This window comes from Artibeus jamaicensis, unplaced genomic scaffold (assembly GCF_021234435.1).
Source record: "Artibeus jamaicensis isolate MK-2021 breed Jamaican fruit bat unplaced genomic scaffold, CSHL_Jam_final scaffold_1019, whole genome shotgun sequence".
NCBI classification, from domain to species: domain Eukaryota; kingdom Metazoa; phylum Chordata; class Mammalia; order Chiroptera; family Phyllostomidae; genus Artibeus; species Artibeus jamaicensis.
The window spans coordinates 10,823,483-10,849,204 of record NW_026522025.1 but is presented as its reverse complement, the minus strand read 5'-3'; the positions used below and the strand labels follow the sequence as shown (position 1 = coordinate 10,849,204).

The 25,722-nt window shown below is 41.2% G+C and overlaps 1 protein-coding gene across 4 annotated transcripts in view; it reads right to left on the bottom strand.

The window, feature by feature from the left end:
• The window catches only part of NFIA (nuclear factor I A), a 369,636-nt gene that overhangs the window by 15,482 nt on the left and 328,432 nt on the right, over positions 1–25,722 (bottom strand). For 3 of the 4 annotated variants that reach the window (XM_037136211.2, XM_037136217.2, XM_037136214.2), the window contains exon 10: positions 16,074–16,165. The exons of the other annotated variant lie outside the window; for it this stretch is intronic. In XM_037136211.2, the coding sequence (XP_036992106.2) occupies positions 16,074–16,165 (92 nt within the window). The remainder of the gene's footprint in view (positions 1–16,073; positions 16,166–25,722) is intronic. 4 annotated transcript variants of the gene reach the window in all.

Genomic DNA, 25,722 nt, shown 5'->3' with positions numbered 1-25,722 from the left:
TGGTAAAACAGTAGCTCATCCTCTTACAGTTTTCTTTAAGAAACAGAGGGCACCAGATTTGGAAACAGCCTTTGCTGGACGGAGCTACATGGAGGACACAGGACGAAGAGGACAAGCTGTTTCCTGGAAGCAAGTTAGGCATTTGGAGAGGCCGCCTTCCCTCTCCCACTCCATTAGTTACTCAGTGGTTGCAATCCCTCATTTTCCTACGGAGCTTAATTCTGTGGCAGGTTCTTAGTCAAAGAAAACATCCAGTAAAGGGTGCAATGGGGAAGTCCAGATTTGACAGCTGACCTCAAGGCTGAGGAACATTAGTGAATTCCATAAGGAGTGTCATTCAGCAGTTTTGGTTTACAAAGGTCACTGTGATGCAAGGCCCAGGGGAAGAACCAAGCAAATAGTCTTCCTGGAAGACGGTGGGGGTGGGAGAAAGGGGAAGAATGATGCTATTAGGAGAGTGAGGTGAAGAGAATTTGGTACATCTGTAGACTTTGACAGGAAAAAATATTTGGGAAGAGGCCAACTGAGAGGTCCAGCGTGGCCCTAACTGAATGGTAATGATGTCACAAACAGCACCACTCAGAGCTCTGCAGACACCAGACAGAACAACTGGAAGACAGCAAAATCACTCTGAGATGCGAAATTTCATCTCTCACTGCTTCATTATCACTGTATTCCATAATATTTGTCTAGAAAGACACACAAAGCCTATCAGGTTAAATTAATCTTAATGATCAATTTTAGTTTTATTCTAATTAAACAATTTCAATTTAATTAATGCGAGCACAGAAATTAGTCAAAATTACAAATGTAAATGTTGAACTTTAAATCAAAGGTCCTCCCCACTCCCTGGCTCCTGTAGAAGCACTTGAGAGTGTTTGCCTGTGAAAGTAGACGGGAATTTTAACCTTTGTCTGCACTGTGAAGGACAGAAGCCAGAAAAATGCGCAATCGGAAGGGGCCGAGCAAGGAGCTCAGGCAGAAGCCCGTTTAAGGCACGCCCCCCACAGCCTCAAGTGCGCAATGCTGCGCGGCTGTCTGCGAGGGTGCCTCCTGCAAGGGGCACTTTTGGAGAACACGCTTTTGTGTCTCAGGATTCCAAACACTTGGGTCAGTCTAATGGACACTAGGCTTTTATCAAGCACCTTTGTAAAATAAGAACCACGCACCCGTGTCCCAAGCCACATATTAAGCCCCCAGTCCCTTCCTTCCCTGACATCTGAGAGCCTTCCTCTCACTCCTGCCTGGCCTCTCCTCAGCTGTGTGGCCTCACGGGCCGTTTCACCGCCCTGGGCTGCAGCCCTCTGGTTTGGAGGTGCTGCTTCATAAAAATGATACACACTTTGTCTCAAAATGCACTTCCAGTCCCATCTGAAAAATGATGAGGTCTGGAGTGGATAATCTTTAAAGAAATGAACAGCTTGAGTATTTGGTATTTTTATAACTTCGAAAAATACTGGCATCTTAAATTGGATTTGAAAATGGTATGGGGTATATGTGTCTGAGTCACCCTATAAAGACATTTAAATAACTTATCTCTTATCATCTTATCTCTTAATAAAAATCTCAAGTAGATGGAAACCAGAAGTCCAAAAATTTGAGAAAGAAAAAGACTCGGCAAGTGAAATTTTTTTGGAAAAAATATAAAAGTTGAGGGGGGAAAGTATAAAATGGAGAAAACTATAATAAAGAGATGCATGCTTTATTTTTTTTGTACTTAAAAACCTTGTATTTGCACTGTGACCTAAGACTGAAGTTCTCCACAGGATGTTACAGACACTCAATAGTGCTATGTTTTCTTGTGGAGATAGAAAATTAAAAAAAACAAACTTGTATTGGTGAATCATACTTAGTGACAGGTCTATGCTGTCACAGATCCTTAGTTTCAGAAGAATGTTACAGGCGGCTTAAGCTTCTATGTTATCACTCTTATCCCTAAAACAGCCACAAATTCTTTCCCACAAGAAGCCTTCATCCATGATCCTCCATCTTGACTTGTTCACAGTTGTATATGAGAATTATCTGATAGCAGTCAACCCACTACTGCTGTTTGGGGACATTATAGGAGAACAGCAGAGTAATTTAAGAATATAGCTAATTACTATAATCATCACCACTAAATTTAGTAATGATGGTGGAATTCCCCTTACCTTGGTTAATGACCATGGACCATTCATTTCTTGACTGCCAGTGGTAGAAATGGCTTTTGAAATATTAACTTCTGCCCCATGGGAATGACACTTAGCCCATCACATTTAATTTTTGACCTTCACTGAACAGCATGATCCTAATCCCTTGATTTTATAATCTTAACTAGGAAACATTAAAATATGGATTGACTCCAGTTGGCAGGAATCTTTATGTTCTTTTCACTAAAAAAGCTATAAATCCAATGGTTGACCTTTTATTTCCAGGTCACAAGTGACACCTGCTCACTTCTGTCCATTCACATAGGATTTATGTTAGGGTCTACAGGTATAAGCCATGAAAGTTGAACTTTAATGAAATGTCTCTCAAAGATGTGCACTTAACCAAAAGTTTCCCAGAAAAATTAGTGGATGGACTTTTAAAAACAGCTATTGTTATCTCTGGGTTCATTGCTAGCCTCAACTAAGTCTATTTTTCACTTGTAGTAAGTTTCTTTTAATAGTATTATTTTTGTAAGTCTACAAATTAGACTTGTTTGCAATGATACTAGTACCTCAGTTCCCAATTTAGATTTTTCAACTGAAAGAGTTCTGAAATGTTCTCTTTGCCATCACCACAATTTATCTATCTCCAGCTAAAAAAATGTTCCGTGTCCTTATTCACAAAATCAATTGTATTGATGGGAGGCATTCTGTGTTGTCAATCAGGGAAATGTGATTTGATGGGACCCAAAAGCAGTGAGATGAGGGGCAGAATATCAAACCCGCGCAGGTCCGCACTGCCTGAGTGAGATCAATGTTTCCCATAATACATTTCCTGTCACGGAGCACCCTAACTGTCACAATTAATAATGTAGAAGGAGCTGATTAACTTAAGTGAAGTGCTCTCTGCTGTGTAAACACATAAAGATCTACGAGGTAAAAAAGGGGAGGGGGCAGGAAAGAACAAAACATCATTTTTATTTTTCATGTGGACACGTTCTCACTTTCCATTCTTCTCTTGTAACAATTACTGTACCAGCCACTCTGACAGAGTCAATAAATTGATCTGGGTCTGGATGCAGCAGCAAAGCAGACTGATCTGATACACCAGCCTCTGCAACGGAGGGTGGGGGTGGGGTGCACGTGGGTGGCAGAGGGCAAAGGGGAGAAATCAGCAAAGGCAAGTCAGTGTTGCTCACAGTAGGTCATTCATACTCCGCCTGGAGCCTCTCTAACAGATAGATGCACTCGTGGCTGTGCGTGTATGTGCGTGCGTGGGAAGGGAGAGAGGAAAAGAAGCCTTCAACTTGGCTAAAGGAGGCAGCCTAAGTAATACCGTATGCACCACTTATTTTAAGTCCCTGCGGTGTTTCAGTCACTCACGCCAATCTGCAATTCAATGAGGATCACCACCCCATTAGAACTAATCATGTCAGCTGTGTATCTGACAAAATAAACATTCAGAAACTGTGCTCCTAGGTTCATAACTTGTTTTTGCAGTGGGATTTTTTTATTTCTTTCCCTCATCCAGCATGAAGTTTAATAGTTTTTTAATAAGAAATCATAACAGACACAGAAACTCTCTGTATGCATTCCTCACTGTAATTTTTCTCACAACCAGAAACTGCAGCTGTTAGCGGAGCTTTAACTTGCTCCTTGGGAGTATGCTAAGTATGTTCTTAATAAATAAATATCATTCCACTAGCTAATGAGAGAATTAATGGCACAACTTATGGAAAACAAACGAAGGAGGATGTGGGGAGAGGAGACTCAGCTCAGGGGGAAAATTACCAGATCACCTCTGGGGTTCTCGCCATATTAACATTTCTGTATTTCTACTGGCAGTCACATGTCCGTGGTCCTACAGAGGAGTGAGATGCATCCTGCCTCATCTCTGGTGCTTAACAGAGGTTCAGTTCTAAGAGGTAAAAAGCAGCAAAGCAGCGGGACACATCAGCTGTCCATGAGCCAGGGTATGGTGTTGAGAGTTTTATATACTAGCCATGCTGAATTTTCATAAAACTCTAAGTGGAATGCAGAAATTAATTTATAATTTTATAACTGTGACATCTAAAGGTCAGAAAGGCTAAAATTTTCCCCAGGGTCACTGTACGAGTCTGCTCTGGCTACCAGCACAAAACACTACAAACTGGGAGGCTTAAAGAACAAAAATTTATTTTCTCACAGTTCTGAGGGTTAGAAAGTCCGGAATCAAGGTTCCAGCTGATTCGGAACTTAAGGTCCCTCTTCCTGGCTTGCAGACTTATCCCTGAGTCCTCCCAAGGTATAAAGCAAGGTCTCTGCTGTCAAATCTTGTAAAAGGACCAATCCCATCAGGAGCCACTCCCCAACCCGCCTAAACTTAATTACTTTCCAAAGGCCCCATCTCCAAATACTATCCCATTGAGGGTGAGGGTTTCAACACATTTATTTGATAGAACTGATGGGAAGAGGGGGACAGAATTCCACCCAGAGCAGTCATAATCTTGGATAAATCAAAGTCGGGTCTGACTCCAAAGCTTCTGTTCTCTTCTGCATTACGCAGGCCCGGGAAAGGTGGGTGCCTCATGACCACAGGCCTTAATGCTACCACTACCTGTAAAACCCCGTGCCTAGTAGTGTTAAACCAGGCTAGGTAACAATTTCTTCACATATAGAGACCCCACTGTGCCCTTCACTTGCTCCCCACTCCTGCAGAATGAAGTCCAAATGTATAAAAGTATACCACTGTATAAAGGTATGTATTTGTGACTAAACCCTGTCTAACTCAGCCTCATTATTCAGTGTTCTCTGTCATTTACTTGTACGAACAGACATACCAAACAGCAGCACTCTCTGAGCACACACCATTATTCCTGTGCAGGTGCTGTTCCCCTTCCCTGGAATGGAATGTCCTACCCACCCAGTACATCAGTTGGTTTCACCTTTGAAACCAACTCATGGGTCATCTCGAGAAATCTTCTATGACTCCCCTGCTCCTCCCCAGAATTATTCACCGACTCCCTGTACTACTTGTAGAGTATACACAGTTCATTTTTTTCACTTATTACAAATTGCTTTCCTCTCTAGAAGTCTGTAAGCAGTGTATGGCAGGAATTTGGACCATATGTATCAACAGCCCCCCTCCTAGCCTAGTCTGGTGCCAGAAGAATTAGGTGTTCAGTAAATCCTAGTTTCCTTTTCCTCCCTCAGATCAACCACATAGCTGATGAGTCACAGAGATGAGAGCCAGGAATCCAGGTATTTTGACTCCTAGTCCAGTGCTCCTCTACCTAGATACACAAGCCCTACTATGGTCAGTTGCCTTACTAGACCTTGTATTATCCCCCCACCCCCCTAAACATACACAGCCAGAAACCCATGGAAGGTGGGATCATGCCTGAGAGGGGCAGAAGCTGTGGTCCAGGAAGGCTGGCCTTAAATTTGCCTCAACTACTCAAGGCAGCAGGAGACACGTGGCATATCCCGCCTTGGAATACGCACTGAGCACCTCCCACGTGGTTAAGGCAGTGCTGTGGGGCCCGAGGCTGCCCCGTGCTGAGGACATTTGCGCCTGGGCTGCAGCTCCATTATCCCAACACATTCAGACTCTGGGAAGGGAGGGTGTGAGGGTGAGGAACGAGAGGCCAGGACAGCCTGTCCTAACCCAGTGAACCCAGTGTCCCAGCTCTTACACAGGGATCCAGCTTATCACAAGCCATGTGATTCATTAGTTAATGTGTAAAGCATTTGGAAAGTGAAAAGCCAATTAGAAGTGCTAAGTTATTTCATCTCTGTTGTAAAGAAAGCAATGTGAAGCCTAAGGAAAAATTCTCATGCAAATATTCCAGGGAGGCCTGTGTTGTGGAATGCAACTCAATGAATAGGCTCCATTGAAAGGCTGGATCCCAAAAAAGAGAGAGGCCGCTCTGGAAAGAATGTGCCTTCATCCTCGATAAACAAACAGGAAGGTAAACAAGGGGGTGTGAGAAAAGTGGATGGGAAGAAACACTGAGAAATCATGTGAGACCTTTGGAAATCTCACATTAAACAATAGGCTCTGGCCTTGAAACTGTTAGTGGAACCTTCAAGGTCTGAGACTCATTAGAAGGCCTGGGAAAGCCTGTGTCCGAAAGGAACCTCTCTTACCTAACGTGACTGGACCTTGGTCAGAATGCAGAAATATTTGGGAAAGCAAATTCCTCAGGCACGGGGTTTTCACAGGCAGGGGCTTTATGGAAAGTGGGCGCACCACCTGCCCAGGCTTCTCTCCTCCGAGTTCCCAGAGCAGGGCCAGTCAACTCACTTTCCTGTTCTCTGAACTCTGTTGACTCAAGCTCAGCAATACCAGGCTCTTTTCTTTTGCAAAGGAAGCATCTGGTTCCAAGTCATAAAAGAGAAACCCAGAACCTATTGCTGACTGTTTGATAAGCACCTGGGAGGGCACATGGAGGGCACCGTTTCACAGCGTTCCCCTGCAGTTACAAAGGCACATGCCCTCCCACTCAGCCTTTCCAGAGGCCTCGTTTACCAGGACAACGTTGACCCAGCCCCATGGGAGCAGGTCTGTACAAAACTCCAGTACTTCTGCCCAAGGCCTGAGCTTCAACGGCTGAAATGAGATGGTCATTACAACACTCACACATACATGCACACCCAGTATGTTATGTCTCTGAGTCACACAGAGTGTGGATGTATGGGGAGGGGAGGTTCTGGGCAAAGACAAGCAGCAAGAAACAGAACGAGTCAAACACAACAAGAAGTGTTGAAAAGTGCGTAAAACCAAGTAGGAAATGGGGAAAAAGGGGGTATGGCGGATATGGTTGACAGTCTACCCACTGCCCATTTCCCCTTCTTTCTTGGGGCAATTATGTTTAGGGAGCACAGTGTGACCAGTTTTGGGCAATGAGACCTAAATGGAAATATGCTAAGAGGCAACAGGGAAGAATCAAGGCAAGGCCTTTGCTCCCTGATAGCAGAGGAATAATGGGGAATGATGTGGGCATGATGTCTGGAGCTGCAGCAGCCATCTGTCAGTCAGAGGCACCAAGCATGTGGATGCGAAGGTTGGTAGAGCAGAATGTTAGAAAGAGCACTGGCTCCTGCTGGCATCAAGTAGCAGCTGAAACAGTGCCAACAGCCCCTTTCTGACAGATTTATTATGTGAAAAAATCACCCCGAATGGCTTCAGCCACTGTCCATAGGAGTTTTCTTCTACAGACAGGTACTGTTATTGCCTTCATTTCATAGATGAGGAGACTGAATTTTAAAGGTGTCCAAGATCACTCATAAGTGGCACAGCCATAATGTGAAAACAGGTCTTCCAACTCTCTAGCTCTTGACATTTTCCTTGTTCCCCCAAAGAACTCAGATCATAAATAATGAGCACATTCCCCTTAGCATCCTGAAACTTCAACTGATGAGAAATATTTTCAAGACCTTTGTAAAGACTGGAAATGTTGAAGGCAGTTCTGCAGCTGATGCTATGGTTTTCTGACTTATCTGCTAGGCTATCATTAAACTCTAATCTGAATCTCTCTGGCTCTCTACACCAATTCACAGATTCTTTTTCAGTCTTTCCCCCAACTTCATTTTGTTCCACTTTTCTCAGAATCTCAAGGGCTAATTTAATGGACACCAGATTTTTAGTCTTTTCCCTTCTTCTTTCTTGAAAGTTAAAATTTCCTGTGAAATCTTCCTCTTATCTTCTACTTCTCCATTGCTATGGATCTCATTTTAACACAGCCATGGATCACTTAACAACTGGGAAAAACAGGAAATGCATCCTTAGGTGATGTTGTCGTTGTGTGGCCATTAGAGAGCACACGGACACAGACCTCCGCGCTGCAGCATGGCTACCCTATGACACACGTACGCGGGATGGTACACCACCGCTGGGCGTGCAGTCCGCTGTTGACTGCAGCATCATCATTCAGCACATGACTGTACTGGAAAAGCAAGCAAGAGGAAACCAATATTTACTGAGCACCTATTGTGTGCCAGATCCCACATGGGCACCTGAATGCTTTCAACAATCATCAGTTTGCTTCAACTAAGACGCCTCCCCAAAACCTTTCTGGAGTAAGGCAAAAAAAAAAAAAAAAAGGCTAAAACCCAACTAAAGCATGCTTAAAGATGACAGGATTACCGAAGTAAAAGAACTGAGAGAAAAAGAAGTCCCAAACCCAGAACTGATACTCTAACTTTGTCTAGAAGTAAAGTTTGTGGCTGAGGACATCGAAAACATGATGCCAAATTAAAACGTGAAAGACAAAGGTCTGTTTATTGAAAAATTTATTTTAAGAGTGTCTCATAGCCTGTCAGTGAGTCAGCTGCCAAGTGTATGTGAAGAGAATGTGTCAAGAAATTATAGGTTGGTGTGGGAGGCGGGAGGGCTCACTGCTGCCCACAGGAGCGTGGAGGGAGGGGAAGCAGATTGCATGAGTAACTCATCCCCGCGAGGTGTTGCTTACTACCCAATGCCGACAACTGGAGCTGAGAACGAGCATAAGTGAAAAGATGACCAGGCGTCGCCTTTCCCTTCACATTACGGGCACACATTCACGTGCTGCCAGTCTTTACCACACCCTCAGAGATATCATTTCCCCTGGGGAAGTCTCTTCTCCCCTGAGGCATAACTTAGCTGAAGGGGAGAAATGGCACGAGGGGAGGATGAGACAGGTACAATTTAATCAGGCTTTTGGGATACCTTCAGGGCAGTTGCTTGGTGGAGGAATCCATGAGGTTATGACCTTGGGGAGTATTCACCTAATTTACGATGTGATTGCCATTATTTGGCAGGTAGGCTCTGCCTATATCCACACAGCAGCGGGTAAGGATGCGCTGAAAGGCTCCCCCAAGTCCTTCCCAGAAAGGGTGTCGGGAAGGTCTTGGGGGCTTTGGAATCAGAAGCGGGTTTGTGTCCTGGCTGTACAAACAGCTGGCTACGTGGTTTGGGGGAAGTCACTTCCTTCTTTAGACCTCAGTTTTTTAACCTGTATAATAGGGAAAAAATAATGACTCTTCCTCCTTCAAAGGGCGTTCTTAAGATCAAGTGAGAAAATACTTTGCAATCCAGGAAAACACTATTTAAATATCAGTTTAATTTTCAACCAAATAATAAAAGCTATCATTTGTTCAATGTTTAATAGGTGTCAAGCAGTTTGTTTCAGAATCTAAACAACCACAGGAGGGGTGTGTGTGTGTGTGTGTGTGTGCATGCACCACCATTTTATAATTTATAAACCAGGATATGGGAAAATTGAATTACCAGAAAAAAAAGCAAAAAAAAAAAAAAGACACACACTACTTGTATGTGATAAAATAAAGTTCCAATCAAGATCTGAAAAGAAAGCCCACAATCTCAGCTGCTCTGCTATCTGGTCTCTGGGCAGAGACTAGCTGTTCTCACAGATGCAGACTAATATCATTAGTAAAGGTCTTTTTCCCAGGCAGGATGAGAGAATGAGCTCAGTCTTGATTTTACAGATGCATGAACTAATAGGAAACTGGGGCAGGTCTTCAGAAGAACCAAGCGCAGCATCAGTCCTATCCCACGGGACCCAATTTCTAGGCTTCTGACTCCTTGATGTAAGAGGGTGAGTTAATCACAGACCATCTTAAAGAGAAAATGGTCAGTAATCTTTTACTATAAGCAATTAAGGATGCAGATAATATGTGGGAAAGAGAAGTTTCAGAGACAGATTGGTTCAAATCCTGGCTACCTCATTCACCATGGGACAAGTGTATCCCTCTGAAACATCCCTTTCTTCATCTATAAATTAGGGATGAAAGCATCAACCTTGAGGGCTCTGAGTCACACAGCCTGGCACACATGGGTGCTTAACATGAGAGTACTGACTTAACCAATTCAGTTTTTTCCAAGTCAGGGGTAAATGGAATTTTATTGGCCATTCCCCTCCAATTATGAGTTTTCAGCTGTGTGAGCTTGGAGCTAAATTGCTCAAGTCCAGGTCTAACTAGAAGGGGAAGGATACTCTTTTTCTCCTCTATGGAAATCTGAGTTTCTTGCTTGCTCCTTGAATTTCTGTGTGGTACCTAACTTCCTACACGTGCGCAGCTCAGGTCAGGGAGGAGGGGAAGCAGGATGGCTTCAGCTAATTCAAGCGCAATCTCAAGCGCGCTTCTTTAGTACCCTGGGTAAGGACACTGAAACAAGGAGAGGATGTTTCTTGGAAGTGAGGGGTGAAGGACCTACTGGTCGATACACCAGCAACAGGAAAGGATTGTAATTCATCTGCTTAGTCCAGAGAGGACAGAGCTCAACATGTCTCTTCTCTTAGGATGGGCTCATGTATTATCTACAGCTCATGAATAAGTGTGCAAAAAATAAAAAACAGGGGGGAAAAGGTGAAATGTATAAGAACCAGGACCACATCAACAGACCAAAGTCAGACAAGGACAGAAAAGTGACCCTTTCTGCCCCTTCCGCTCTCCGGGCAGCTCCTCCCCCCAGCTCTGGTTTCTGTAACTGGTACCACGGCGCACCGTTGCACCGTTGCTGTTGTCCTTGTCACCACTGTTGTTCCTTTGGATCTGTTTCCCCCTCTGGCCTATTTGGACAATTTGAGGAGAACTGTTATTCTCTACATTGGAGGCACTGGGAATATAGTGAAAAATGATGAGTAAAAAAAAAAAATGAGCTTCTGAAGAGTGATGCCTAAGTGTCGGTCTCTCAGGCGGATCTTCGGGAATATGACACAGAATGCCAACGTACCGAAATGTCTTAATCCACGCCACCTTCCCCTGGCTCCTGTGCACCCCAACCAGAGGCAGAGAACGGGTGCCATGCCCATTACTGAGTTGCGCAGGGACCTCTCCAAGTCAGCTGCTTTGCAAAACAGTGAAGTGTGTGGCTTGTGCATGTATTTGTAAATTTCATGAGGCAAAGGCAGTCACACTGCTTCCAAGTCAGGCAGCTAAATGATTTATTAAGCAAAGGTTACAGCACCTGTGCCTTTTTGTCAACAAATCAGGCCCATGCCATGCCAAGCGATTCTTCTAATAACCCAAATGGTAATTTGGTTTTAAATAGCACTTCAGATACCACAACCCTGTTGATGCAGAACAGTGATAGATTTGGGTGGCGGGGAAGAAATGCCTGTTTTTAATATTGTTTGCACTCATTTTTCATTTTAAAGTATTAGTCCTCATTGAAGTTCTGCAGGTTAAGCATTTTATTTGAGCATTCTGATTAAACTAGAACCTGATTCAAAATGAGTTCTTTGCTCAGTTCTTCTGTGTGGGAATTGGTATTTCTATTTATTACTTGATGATGAAATATTAACATTTTTTTTTCTCTAACTAAATGCCTCCTCTAAATGGCTCTTGTTTTCAGGGATCAGATTAAGTTATAAGATGCGATTTAAATGGCCGTTGGCTTTCTGCTATCCGAGATGATGGCATGTTTTCTATTATGTCATTCAGTGGGCGTGCAGGGGGCACTAAGAGTGTCCAGAGTGAAGGAAGTGCTGTATGCCCCAGAGACCGTTTTCTATCTGTTCATATCAACTGTTATGGGACAATATTAAAAATGAGGTCTGGGATGGGACTAGTGGTCATGGTCGCTCCAAAGAGATGGGTGTTCCCGAGGCTGTGGGAAGGTGGCCACCTCCCACGTTAATGATGAGTTACCACGTGGAAGAGGAGAAGGGAAATGAGAGACAAATAATGATTGTAGCCGAGGTAGCAGACAAGTGAGGCAGAAGCATGGGACAGATAACTTGGCAGGAGTACTCGAACAGAGCCGAATGCTGGGGTGAGATATACAATGCATTTGGAAGGCATTTTGAAAGAAAAATACCTTAAGGCAAGGCTAAAGAGAAGGCAATTCTGTCTCAGTGAAGGGAGGAATTCTCTGGAGAAAAAAAATAGACTGGAAGGGAAGGAGGAGGAAAAATGGCTTTCAATTATCCATGTTATCTTTCCCTACCAATCATTACAGATGATGAATAGGTGCAATAAAAGCCAATATTCAATTTTTCCAATTTACATGGAAAGAAGGCCATAATATATTGTTAAGGGGTAGAAAAAGCAGGTTACCAAACAGTGTATATAATATGATCTCATTTTTGCAATATATTTGTATGCATAGGAACAGTCTGGATGGATTAATACATAAATGTTAACAGTAGGACTACAAGTGATTTTTATTATTTTTCCCATCTGTATTTCCCCACAATTAACATGTATCATGACTGTAATAAGGAAAAGTCATTATTTTTCAACTTCCTTATGAATCATTTAGATTCAACCAATAAATGCTGACTACCCACTATGTGCCGGGCATGAGAATTGATGCTTTCAGAAAGGTCAGCGCATGATTGCAGTGGATTTGGTTGATAAACAGTCTACTTTTCTGGGCTGTTTTACAGAATTAGAGACTCTTAAGAGGTAAAGGGCTGTTGGAGTTTATTTAATGATTACATTTAAAAAATTTATCATTTTAACCATTTTCAAGTGTCCAGCTCAGTGCTATTCAGTACACTCACTATGTCATGAATCGTCACTGTCATCCATCTCTGGGATTCTGTCATCTTGCAAACCTGAAACTCTGCACCCCTGAACAGTGACCTCCAAGGTGGCCCTCCCCCCAGCCCTGGAAATCACTCTTTACTCTCTGTCTCTATGAACATGACAACTCTAAGTACCTCACATAAGTGGAATCACACAGTTTTTGTCCTTTCATGACTGGTTTATTTCACTTAGCATAACGTCTTCAAGGTTCATCCATATTGTAGCATAATGCAGAATTTCCTTCCTTTAAAAGGGTGAATAATATGCATGATATGATATTAAAGTGATAGATACACAATAAGATGTATATACCATTTTACCCATTTATATGTCAATGGGCACTGGGGTTGCTTTCACCTTTTGACTACTGTGAATAATGCAACTGAGAACACGGTGCACAAATATCTCTTTGACATCTTGCTTTAGATTATTTTGGGTATCTACTAGCGATTAGATTTTAATGCAATCTCAAATTTAAGATCACGGAATATAGAAGCAGTATCCCTGAGAGCTGAGCATCAGTCTCTGAATATCTGCAGGGCAAAGTGCTCACCAGCTCACGAGGCAGTGCGATGCAATGGTTCCACAGTGTAAGGCCCGGGAGTTAGATGGAGCTAGCTACAGATTCTTGCTCCACTCCTCATCACTGTTACGGCCTTGAGAAAATCAACAATCTCTTTAGGACTCAGTTTCCACCTTTGTAAAGTGGAAATAATTGTATCTATCCTGTTGGGTAGCTGTAAAGGTTAGTCAGATAACTTACCTAACATACTTAGTACATAAAAATGAATAATAGAAACTCTCAATAATCAAAGAATTCTTTTTTTCTAAAGAAGGGTCTCATTATAAGCTGATAGCTACCTCTATGCATTAGTTTACATTCTATCTGTTAGAAAAAGCAGAGACCATCTCTAATGGGCCTTCTATTGGTTGAACCTTCAAATTTTGAAAAGATTTCCACTGGGAACGAGTCTTTGGGAGAAAGGGAGGCCATTTTATTTTACATTTGTTTATGGATTTATTTGTAGAATACCTCTGCTGCATTTATAAAGCTCAAGTATTTGCTTGGGTGACTCCAGTTCTTACTTCTCCAAAGGTAAAAAAGTAAAATTTTGTTGTCCCAGAAAACTTTTCCTGTAATCCAATTAATACAAATTTCACACCTTATTAACAAAAGTGTCAATTAGAAAAAAATATAAGCTTGCCTATCAAATTATTAATCTGTGGACTATGTTCAAATTATATCTTTAAAAATTCTTATAAAATTTATTTTCTCAAAAAGGAGCTTTCTAACAAGTATATTATCATTTTTATCTATAATTATATATGTCTAACATTTAAATGTTTCTAGAAAGTGGTTTCTTTTTTAAAAAGAGTCAATATATATACCATAATATTAAAATATTTACAACACATATTTTTTACATATATATACTTATATAATTTTTTAAATGACAGTCCCATCAGCAGTTTCTCACAGGACAATTGGGGATGGCTTTCGTCAAGCCAAACGTGGCAGGTGTCACTGTGATAAAAACCATTTAAGCTGCTGTCCCTGTGATGCCAAATATTTAATGGAAACCAAAAAATTCTGTTCCAGATGCCAATACTGGGTCTACATGACATCATTCATCCAGATGCGTGAAAAATCTGGATTTTTAAGAATTGAATTTTTGTGGTCAACATCATGAAGTTCCAGTTTATGGGTTAAATAAGGCACTTGTGAAACAAAGCCATATTGGGCCAGAACACATTTTGGTTATAGATGAATATATTAAATGGAACACAGGGCACACCTTCCATGTGGTGAATCACAGCTTATATAAAAGATACTATGTAAAATACAAGCAGGACATTTTCAAATTGCGTTTTTGGAGTTTTCCATGAAGTAGTCTGGGCACTACTGGGGCTTTGAGGAAAGAAATCACCACTATTAAAGCTACCGTCCCCAGTTTTCCCCTCCCATTAAACTTGAACATGTGAGCCCAAAGTACAAAATGAAATGTTCTTTTATTTTAATGCATTGGGGTAATTATTCAAATTCATCAGTAAAATATCTGAAGGTATGGGAAAGGAAGCAATAAACTTGAACAGCTTTATGGGAGGGACTGAATAGGAGATGTTAATCCCAGATGCCACGGACTGGGCCTGTTTCGGTAGAAACAGCAGAAGTGGGAAATTCAAGAGTTAACCTCCCTCCCTTTTGTCCCCCCTCCCCTCCCAGCTGCCTTCTCTGAGGCTGTACTTTCTGTGACCCTGCTTCAGTGTAAGGAAGGCTTCAGATGCAATGCAGTTTAACCCGTGCTGTCGACACAGCAATAAACTAAACCCCTTCACGGAGAGAGCAAATGAGCCCAGGAAGGCAAATCTAGGCCACTCGCAAGCACTTGGTCAAAGTCTTGCAAACAAAGATGAGCAGTTATAAATCTGGCATCTGGAGATTACATACCCAGGTGTGTGTGTGTGTGTGTGTGTGTGTGCGCAAAAAATCTTGGAAAAATTGTTTTCAACCACCATGCTGAGAACCTCACAGAGAAAATATTTTCTTTATGTCAGTTATGATAATATATGGTCACATAGTAATTAAAAAATCAGAGAGGAGTTTCTTTCAAACCTTGAATCTAATTCTATTTCACAAACCTCTAAATATACCTATATCTACTGCCTTTTACTACAAAAGTCTTTCATTGTTTCTCAATGTATGGCAGCCATTTCAAAACGTTAAGAGATTTTGTCTCCGTAACCTATACTAGCACAAAATACATCTATTAAAAAACAAGCTCTAGATGTCCTAGCACACTCTTTTCTCAGTCACCTACTTCAAAATATGACATTCCGCTCACTTGTTCTCCCCTCCCACTCCACTCCACCTTGCTCCCCAGTACCAGTGTAGCCAGTAGCAAACACTTCCAGTTATTTCTGCACCAACACCAGCAACTTAATAGGGCTCATCAACCCTTTGCTTTAGAAAGTTTGCCAGGTTCCTGGGGTCCTTATAATAAATACAAAAGAGTGGCTGGTTCCCCCATTCCCAGCATGCACTCTGATGTCAGTGGCAGCCAGAGTTCCAGTCCAGGTTTCCGTAGGTGCCTACTTCTATCTCCTTTCAGGCAGAGAGACCCAGATTCCTACAAGAGGAGAGACACTATCTAGCACTGGGAAATCTTTCTTGTTATAGCAAAAGCAGTTCTGGCCCCAAAGCCCTCCTTTCCTACTCCCTCAATACAAGAAGCAAAAATTACAGGCATTGTTTTCCACAATTTCTGAGAACACATGGAAATGTGCTGAAAGACCAGGACCTGTGGGGTCAGGAGGAAAGGGGACCAAACGGGCTGGGAAATGCAGCCTGTTGTGCCGAAAGACAAGTTACAATGCACCTAATGAATAAAACAAGCTGCACCACATACAGAAAAGATGAGAGCGGCCCACCTGTGTCTGTTGAGGGATATTTACAAAGCTTGGATCCCGTGGTCCAACACTGACGAATCGGTTTGCGGGGGAGGTGCTGGGTGTCGAGTAGGCTGTGAAGGGAAGGGACACATGCGTTCAGGAAGCAGCACGAGATTGCACACACAAACAACACCAAAACACACAGTCTCTGAGCCTACGCAGCTAATTTACGAGGAAATGTGCAAACACTGTAGCTAGCAAAGGGATCTGGCTCTGGAGGGCATTTTAGATATTCAAAAAGGAAAGAGGTGTTTGTTACCAAAGACTGTTGGAATAAAACGATGTGAAATTGGTGTTCAGGTGGGGTCTTTTCTCTTTGCATCATACGAATTAGAACATGCAGGACATTTGCAAAGTACACTTTCTGAGTTAACACCAGCTCTGAGGTCAGAAAGAGATACCCTAGTTTGTAGAGCACAGGGAGAAAGAAATTAGGTAGAAAGGGGAGGAAAGCAGTTCATTTTATAGCCTTGCTTTTCACACTATTATACTCCAAAAAATTATGACACTCCTGTGCTGCTGCAGCTAAATATTGAAGAGGAGTCTTTATAGAAGGAATTAACGGGTTCTCCAGAAAGGAGGTGAAAAGTCATTTAGAACAAGCTGTCTTTATAGGTCCGGGAGAGAGTCTAGAAATTTTATGATGTCCAACATGTGCTTAAAATATCCGCGTTCACAGTTTTCCCGTCCTAGAACCCTTCCTGCCTGCACAGACTGTAAGAGGTCACACTGGAACCTCAGATCCCACAATCCAGCGTACTCTCATTTTCACGGTCCCTAGAAAATCTGTTGTTGGTTTTTATATTTATATTTAAGAACTTCACTCTACTTTAGTCTGGAAAAATTCAGTGGCTTTTGTGTTTCATTGGCTCATTAATCCAAATATACATTTTTTTGGTGTCCTACAATTTCCTTCTTTACCACAAACTCCAAGTATTTATTCTCACTCTTTCTTTGTACTAGAATTTTTAGATAGAGTATTGCTTAATTTCAAATTTCTTAATAATACCCATAAAACACCTAAGTTTTCTGGACTAACTCGAGACACACATCATCTAAAAGATGAAAAGGATTTGCAATTTTAAAAACACTGATAACTGAGGGAATTCTACCTAATTCCTTTCCCAGATTTGTTTTTCCTTATTGATATCATCTGCTCTTATTTTCATTTTCTGTTTTACTGAAAACTGTGTAGACTTCTCATTCCCTTTGTTAACTTGTAAACATGTCTAAAGTTCCCACCAATCTGGTCCAAGTCCTGTTGGTTATCTTTGGGAAGAGCTAAGTCACCACTCAGATCTGTGACAGTCACGTGGTATAGCCGTGTCAAACCAGCATTGTACAGAGGGTCACCACCAGGGTCCTCTGACCTTTATTAATCAGAAAATTTATGTTGTAGTATTTGTTTTAAAGGAGTGGTCCAGAAATAGTTTTATGTCAAGCAATCTAAAATATATGATGTGTTGTACTACCTAGCAATGCGAACCTACTAATTTCATCCCTGGCCCATCCTATGTCAGACTAACTTGAACTAATTTAGAAATACTTCTGCATTTAGCAATTCTGTAAGCACCTCTCACTCAGTGGTATGAGGGAAATTTAATTTTTTCAAAGCTCAAAAATACTCTTTATTAATTGCTTCATTTAGTTTATTGCTTTGATATGCTCGATACACTTTAATAAGTCTCAACTGAAAGTTTTATATTAAAAATGATAGATTATAATTACTGGGTAGTGAATTTACCTGCTTCTAGGGTAGAAAGAGGATGTGGGAGAGAGATAAGGAGGAAGTTAGTAGATGAAATGACCTATTAAACCTGCTAGTGGTTAGGGGAAATAAAAGTGTTCTTTCTCATGTAAACATGTAGGTAGGTTGAGAAAAAGCAAAAAGGCATGAAGAGATGCTAGGGTACTAAGACTAAGTGGTTAATGACAGATGCTAAAACAGGAGTGGTTGGTTTGATGGTTCTAGTAGAATTGTGTATACAGGCTTTTAAATGATTTAGCCACTCAAAACTATGAGGCTAACAATGATATATTTTCCCTTCTTCAAGCATGAAACAGACCTTGCAGTCTTGATTTCAAAGCATCTCAGAATGCCTTTAATATTCTCATAGGTTACTAAAACAGTTCCAATGTTTATTATAGTTCTTTTAAAAAGAGAGCAATGGTGAGAGAGGTGGTGGAGCAATTTCATTTTCAAAAAGGATATTACGACTATAAAAACCTGTGAGTCACTGAGTATTCAAGTTATCACATGGAACAAGTGGTGCCCAGGGAAATTTATTCTATAGAAAGCTAGGTTCTGGGAAAACTCAAGGACACAGAAAAAACAAGGGAAAGAAGAAAGGAATTCTGATTCGTCTTCCATTCTTGTACCTGCAGGAGGCAGAGTGTTCACCTATGATGGGATATAGTTCCAGAAGTGATGTGACAAAAGCTGGATTTGAGTTTCCCAAAGGAACAGTGGAAGAAGTGAGTGATATTATTGGACAAAAACCTCAAATAAAACTTTTTATTAAAACAACCACTATACCATAGTGGATCAATTATACATGCACAGTTAAGAGCTTTCAGGATGAATATAAAATCAAGTAAAGAGGGCAGTGTGGTAATTAATTATATACAACTGTGCTTATGCTCTTATATCACATTCATATCTTCCTTAATTATAATTCTTGCCTTATTTACAACAGCAATAACCAAGTGCTGGAGGAAGAGCTTCAGGAAATCATGAGATTCAGAAAATAATTTTCTGGGAAAGTTACTGTAGGCATTTTTCAGGATCTGGAGGAGAAAATCGTGGGCATTTGATAATTTTCTGATAAAGTCAACAGGGAAATCAATTTGCTTATATCATCTCATTATAAAAGTCCTCATGGCAAACATGACTATCGGAAATCAAATTATTGATTATTTGGCTGCTCTGAAACAAAGAGTTTGTTTTTCTTTAGCAGCCATTTTACCTACATGAGCAATATCACCATGGACCATTTTCTTAACATTATGGAAGAACATTCCTATAACAGACTTCCACCAGCTTTTATATGCACTAATGTGATCATATTTTTCCTTTATCTAATGTATTTCTTCAGATTACCTAAGCATTTTAGTTTGGCCTTAACCACAATGCTAATATCAAAATCCCAAACCAGAATTTGATCCATGTACCGAAAACCCCACCCTTCTCTGTCGCCTGCTTGTCATATGCATTGCTAATTCTATTGTGTAATTCTTCACTTAGGCCAGTGATTTTCAACCAGTTCGCCATGAGAATTTTTAAAATAGCTGATACCTGACTATTTAGTCAGGGACACTGACCTCTTTTCCCTTAGATTGTCAAATAAATAAATGACAACAGCCAACACAACAACAGCCATCTGGTATGAATGAATAGAAATCACACCTATTTTTAACAGACTGGCAAAAAAAGTACACTTTCTTGGTGTGCTACAGAATGTTATCAATGAGCTTATGTGTGCTAAGTATGAGATGAAGAAGGTTGAAGCTTGCTGATGTAGGCAGTACTAGTCCTGGTCAGTGTGATCAGTTGGGGGGATGGGTCAAGGACAGTTCTTTCTTTATAAGCAGTAGTGTTACAGGGCCTGTGAGAGTCCCGGAATCTGTCTCTTGGGCAGCGGGTGGGCAGTGTGGGGGGCTGTCAAGATCGCCCAGTAGCACTGCTCTTAACATCCATGCAGGTGTCCCTGGGAGACCTTAGCCTCTGTGTCCTCAGAAGTGGACATGACTGACTGCCTGTGAGGCAAACAGAGTGACACCTTTTGCTGGGTTTTGTTTTTGTTTTTCCTTTTCTGGATAAGAAGACATAAGGGATGTGTCTGGATAACAGAATCATGATATTTCCAGATGACTCAGTTGTGAGTCTGTAATAGCTCTCGCCCAACCATCATAACTGACCAGTGTTAAGGAGGTGGTAGAATTGTTTCAAATAAATATGCTTGGAGTTTTCCTGTTTTGAAAAACAGATGACTAAGGAAAAATATATTAAGATGTTAAAATATGTGTACCAACGTCAGCTGATGTTCACTTAAGATAAGAGCCATATCAATACAGTCACTAAAGTCTGGCAAAGTAGGCAGAGAGATTCAAGGTCTGGTTCACATTGAGCAACCACTGAAATATATGTAATCACTGAAAGGTAAAAAGGGGAGAACACTGGAATAGACTTGTGTAGAGCATGAGTGTGAAAGGACAGCTGTCCTGTGGACACAGTACCCCTGCCACGGCCCCTGCCTCCCCATCCCAGTCCCTACATGGAGGTGGTGGGGCTTGTTCACCTCAGCCGGAGGGGCCTGAGTGGAGCGATCGCCAGCTTCCCCCCAGAAGCTGGGGGCAAATGACGGTGAGGCACCTTGGTAGAAAAGAAAATTTAAGAGACCTGGTGAACTTTGAGGTTCTGAATTTGCTTTCAGACACGGAAACAATGAAGTCCCCTAAACCCTGCAGTCTGGCCAACAAACTGACATGAAGTTTTAGGAGAGATTTGTGTTCTGTTTCATTAGAGACTCCACCCATATGAAAGGAGTGGACATGCCCTTCACCATTCCCTTAAACTCCAAGTCTAACCTTTGGAGTGCACCACAGAGAGCTACTTTAATACATCCATTTTCTCTCTCTCTGTTCTCTCTCTTCCCTCCCCTCCTTCTCTTTCTCCCTCTCTCTCTCTGTCTGTGCCAGACCCTCTAGTGATCATTAGGCAGATACAAAGGTGAGTGAGACACAGTGCTTTCCCCAAAATGTTAGTCTCACAGGGAGAGAGGAGCACATAGAGTGAAAATATGAGTGCCTAAAAGTAATATAAATAAAAATCTGTGGGGTTGTTAAGGGGCAGAAAAGGGACACCTGGCGGGAGAACAGGCTTTATGGAGAAGATGCGGATGGCTTTAGGGGCAGGCTGGAGAAGATGCGTTGGTGGACCGGTTCGGATGGATTAGGGCCACGCGGGAAGCAGCACAAGCAAAGGAACAGAGGGAAGAGTCAGAGGCATCAATGATAGAGGGTGAGGAAGTAAGACTAGATGTTGCAAGTTACATTTTCCCATACTGTAAGGGAAGATAAACTTTTAAGGATCAGAGACCTGAACGTTTAAAAATGGAGGGTAGAAAAGTTTACTGAATTCATTTTTTGTTTAAGAGGAGTAAATATTTCTAAAATAACCAAAGACGCCAAATTCTCATTCTAAAGACCTTAAGACAAGTAGACATCCTAACACTCTAAACTCTTTCCTTTCCTATCTCAGATCTCATTATGTACTCACGTGTTCCTTTGTTTGTAGTAACTCAGACATCTATTTGGGGAATTTCCCTCTAAAATAACTAGTCAAAAGTTATACTGCACTCCAATAGACTTAGTGTGATTCTAGTACTTGCCCAGGGATGTGCTAGTTATTGGACAGAGGTAATCAAAACAAGTTTAGGAATACAGACTTGAACCGATAGATCCCCCTGGATCCGAACTGCAATTTTATTGTTTACCAGGGCCAACCTGACAGTGCAGAAGTGCACGAGAAGGCATTCAGTTGCAAATTCAAACAATGGGATGACTAAATACCTAATGGAAATAGTCTCTAGAGTTTTTCTTAACAGCACTATCACATGTTATTTTACTTTATTTTTTCCTGGTATAATATCATTTTTAATTGTATCTTTCCCCATTACCACTTGGTCCTCTTTTACCCCCTTCCTCTGTTCCCCCCACAATCGCACTATTGTCCATGTCCCTGAGTCCTTTTTCCTTTTTGCTCAATTCCTCCTATCCCTCCCCTCTCCCCTTAGCTGTCATTCTCACATTATTTAAAAAAAGAAATCACTGTGAGAAACCTTTCATTTAAAAAAAAGATGCAGAAACTATTAGAAAATAAATTGGCTAATTTTTAAACGAAACCCACTACAATTGAACTCATTTAGGAACTTGGACATCACTGCTTCTTGCAAGGTCACAGAAGAAATGCTGGAGGATATTGGAGTGTTTTTTCCTTCTGAGAAGTCTGTTGGTATTGACAAGTTTATGGGGCCCAAGTTAACATTATTAGTATCACGATACAGCCAAGGAAGACCAGCCTTTGCGTATACACGAACCAGTACTCAGGGGTGTAGAAATTCCCATGTAATTGAATAGAGGCTGTAGTTACAGCCAGATGTTTGAAATCTAGGAGATAACCACACAGAAGTTCCATTTTTGATCACATCTGTGCAGTCAGTTACCTCATTCTATTATCTCTGCAAACCTTGTATCTCTACAAACAAGTTACCGATGACAACAACTGACAACAACGACAAGGACAGCAACAACAAGGCAGCCCCGGCCACGAAATGAAAGCCTACTCAGCGCTTAATTACTGCACTGCAACAGGCCTGAGAGCTTTCTTCCTGAAAGGCTGATGAATTCTAACTTTAATATATTAACAGTACTTAACATGTACAGTAACAATTTACATGATATGCCTGATGTGCCAATAGTTCACAAAAATCAGGAAAGGAATCAATGTAGCCAGATGGCCTTGCTCTGATCGTATTTCTGTTTATATTAAGGACCCTCCCAGGGAGGTAAGTAGTCAAGCAACATCATGAGTTGGGGTAAACACACAGAAAGGAAGGTACAAGACAATTCATGTGTGTAGACAGAGAGCAAGGGGTCTGAGCAACTTGTAAATTTGTGGCATTTTGACCTTATGTCACCAAAAGCTGTGTCATAAAGAGGCACTGTACAATGAGTGTTTCCTGCACTTGGTATGTTTAAACGGCCTATGATGTTCTTTTCCATGCTATTTTTAAAGGGGAAGAATACAGCCTTGTCTCTGTTCATTTAAATTTACTTCTGACGGCTAACCCAAATTCTGTATCTGACATTTATTTTTCTGCGCGTGCTATGTGCTGTTCCATTGACAGAATGTGGTTATTGATCAGAAGCAACAATGTACATCGGTAGGCATGGGGGAAAGTTATATTAAATAGCTACAGAAAATATTCCCTGGATTGAGCTGGGGTTTACTAAAAAAAGAAATGTAGATCAATATATTGGATTGCTCCCTTTGAAAGGCTTCTGTAGCCCCTGGAAAGGCAATGTAACCCTGGAAACCAATCTCTAGGAATTTATCCTCCACAAATACTTAAAAGTACAGATAAAATTTATGCTCCAGGATGTTCACTACAGCATTACTTACAAGAGCAACCAACTGAAACCAAGTTTTAAGTTAATGCTTCACTCATATGTTGAAATATTTTGCAGCCATTAGAAGTTTTAAAATAATACCACCACATGTTTAGAAAATAAAATGAATAAAATCAGCTCACAAAACTGTATAAATGTATGCATATATACATGCATGCACACATACATCTGTCATAATTAACCATGTTTAAAACATGCACAGAAAACGATTATCTCCGAAGACTGATTTTATGGGTGACTTTAACATACCTTCTGGTAATTTTTAATGTTAAGTAAAATAGACACAGGTGGAACCTGAAAACCCCACATAATACCTTCATTTTTGCAACAGTGCAATATAGTCAATAGAAAATAAATTCCAGAACCAGAAAACCCTGGATTGAATCTGTTGAGTCTCTTATGAGAAAGGTGATCCTGGCAACCCAGCTAACCTGTCTCGGCCTCTCTACAGGAAGAGTCCAGCACATGCTGGGGTACATCCCATAGGATCCCATAGGCTGGGACAACAGTGAATGTCCTATAGTGGGGGGGAAAGTAAAAAGGATTTAAAACCACATTCCCTAACTTTTTTATGAAATAAGAAAAGTTTAAAATAGCCCTGGCTGGTGTGGCTCAGTGAATTGAGTGTGGGCCTGCAAACCAGAGGATTGCGGTTCAATTCCCAGTGAAGGCATATGCCTGGGTTGCAGGCCAGTTCCCAGTAGGGGAGGCACGAGAGGCAACCATACATTGATATTTCTCTCCCTCTCTCCTTCCTTTCCCCTCTAAAGATAAATAAATAAAATCTAAAAACAAAGAAAAGCATAAATTAGCAATTAAGAAAGCAGCATACAAAATATTGTACTTGGTGGGCTGCCATCATCTTACATATGTGTGTGTACACACACAGACACAGACATGGACACAGACATACAGATGGAGACACACACAGACACACACAGACACAAAGGCACACAGAGACACGTGGATACATACGGACACACATATACACACAGATACACATGCAGACGCACACATGGACACAGAGACACACACAGAGATGAAGACACACACAGTCACACACACACACACTTAAAAAACTGGGGGAAAATAGGACCAAAATGTCATTAGTCATTGGTTATAGGAGGATATAATTTTCCTTTTCATACTTTTCTGTAAGTTCTCAACACTGCTGTATGTTAACTATTTAAAGAACATATCAAAACTCAGCTGTCACTTGAAAAAGTCAAATATTGAGACAAAAACAAGACCTGAATGGGTTAAGACACCCCAATGAATTATCGTCTGTTGCCTATTCTCCTTTCTCAATCCTTTACAATGTTCATCTCCTACTCTCTTTTCTCCTGTTCTTTTTCCTGTTTTACAGAGCCTGTAGATTTTCAGAGGAAAGGTGGGACACATCTTGAAACCACCGGGCTCTGGAGTCCAGCAGACCTGAGGCTGAGTCCTGGTTTAGTCTCAGTTTCCTCTTTTTAAAACAAGGGCTGACAATGCCAATTTTGCAGATTCACAATAAGAAACAAATGCAACTCAGATAACACATACCAAAATACCTATCAAAGTGCCTGGCTTTCAATAATTATTTTTCCTTTCCCTGTGCAAATTTAAGCATTAAAAATTTGGACTGCATACAAAGTGGAAATACTCTGAAAAAAGTATTTATGAAAAGTTGTGATTTATGATAGTGCATTTGTGTTCAATGGGTTGCTAAAGCAGAATGTGTGACCAAATAATGGTGACCAAGAGTGAAAATGCTGCCTTTGTACTGCATGCTCTACTACCTGTGAGGGATGAAGACTTTTATTGTGCTGTACCAGAGAGCACACACATTCTCACTAATACACTCAAAGCTCAGGTCAGCAGAGTAAATTCTAGGTATGTAGAAACCTGCCGAGGGTTTTATGAACGGCCCTCATCCCCTGCCACGTATGTGTGTTTTGGGCACTACAGGGATTACACACATACCTTAAAATTAAAGAAGTCATTATATTTGATATAAAAAGTCAGTAATACCTTTCATTTTCATTGACTAAGGTACTAATGAGCTATTCCCCAACAAACCAGTTTTTGTCCTTCACCACACAAGGAAATGCATATATTTTTATCCCCTACTCTATGGTAGTGTGCTATACACACTTCCTAGCACTCTCCTTTGTTGACTTCATGTAGCTCAAAGATTACTCCATGAATTATATAGACCCATCTCTTTGGTTTTAAAAAGTTCCCAATGTATAATGTATTGGTGGATATTTTGGTATTACCAGCCTTTTATTATAATCAATGTTGTAATGATTACTTGAGGTATGTCTTTGCTTATATTCCAACTATATGCATAATTGACATTATATATATAAAAATGCAAAACTCACACACACACACACACACACACACACACACACACACACACACATGAATGGAAAACTAAACTGCTCTCTGA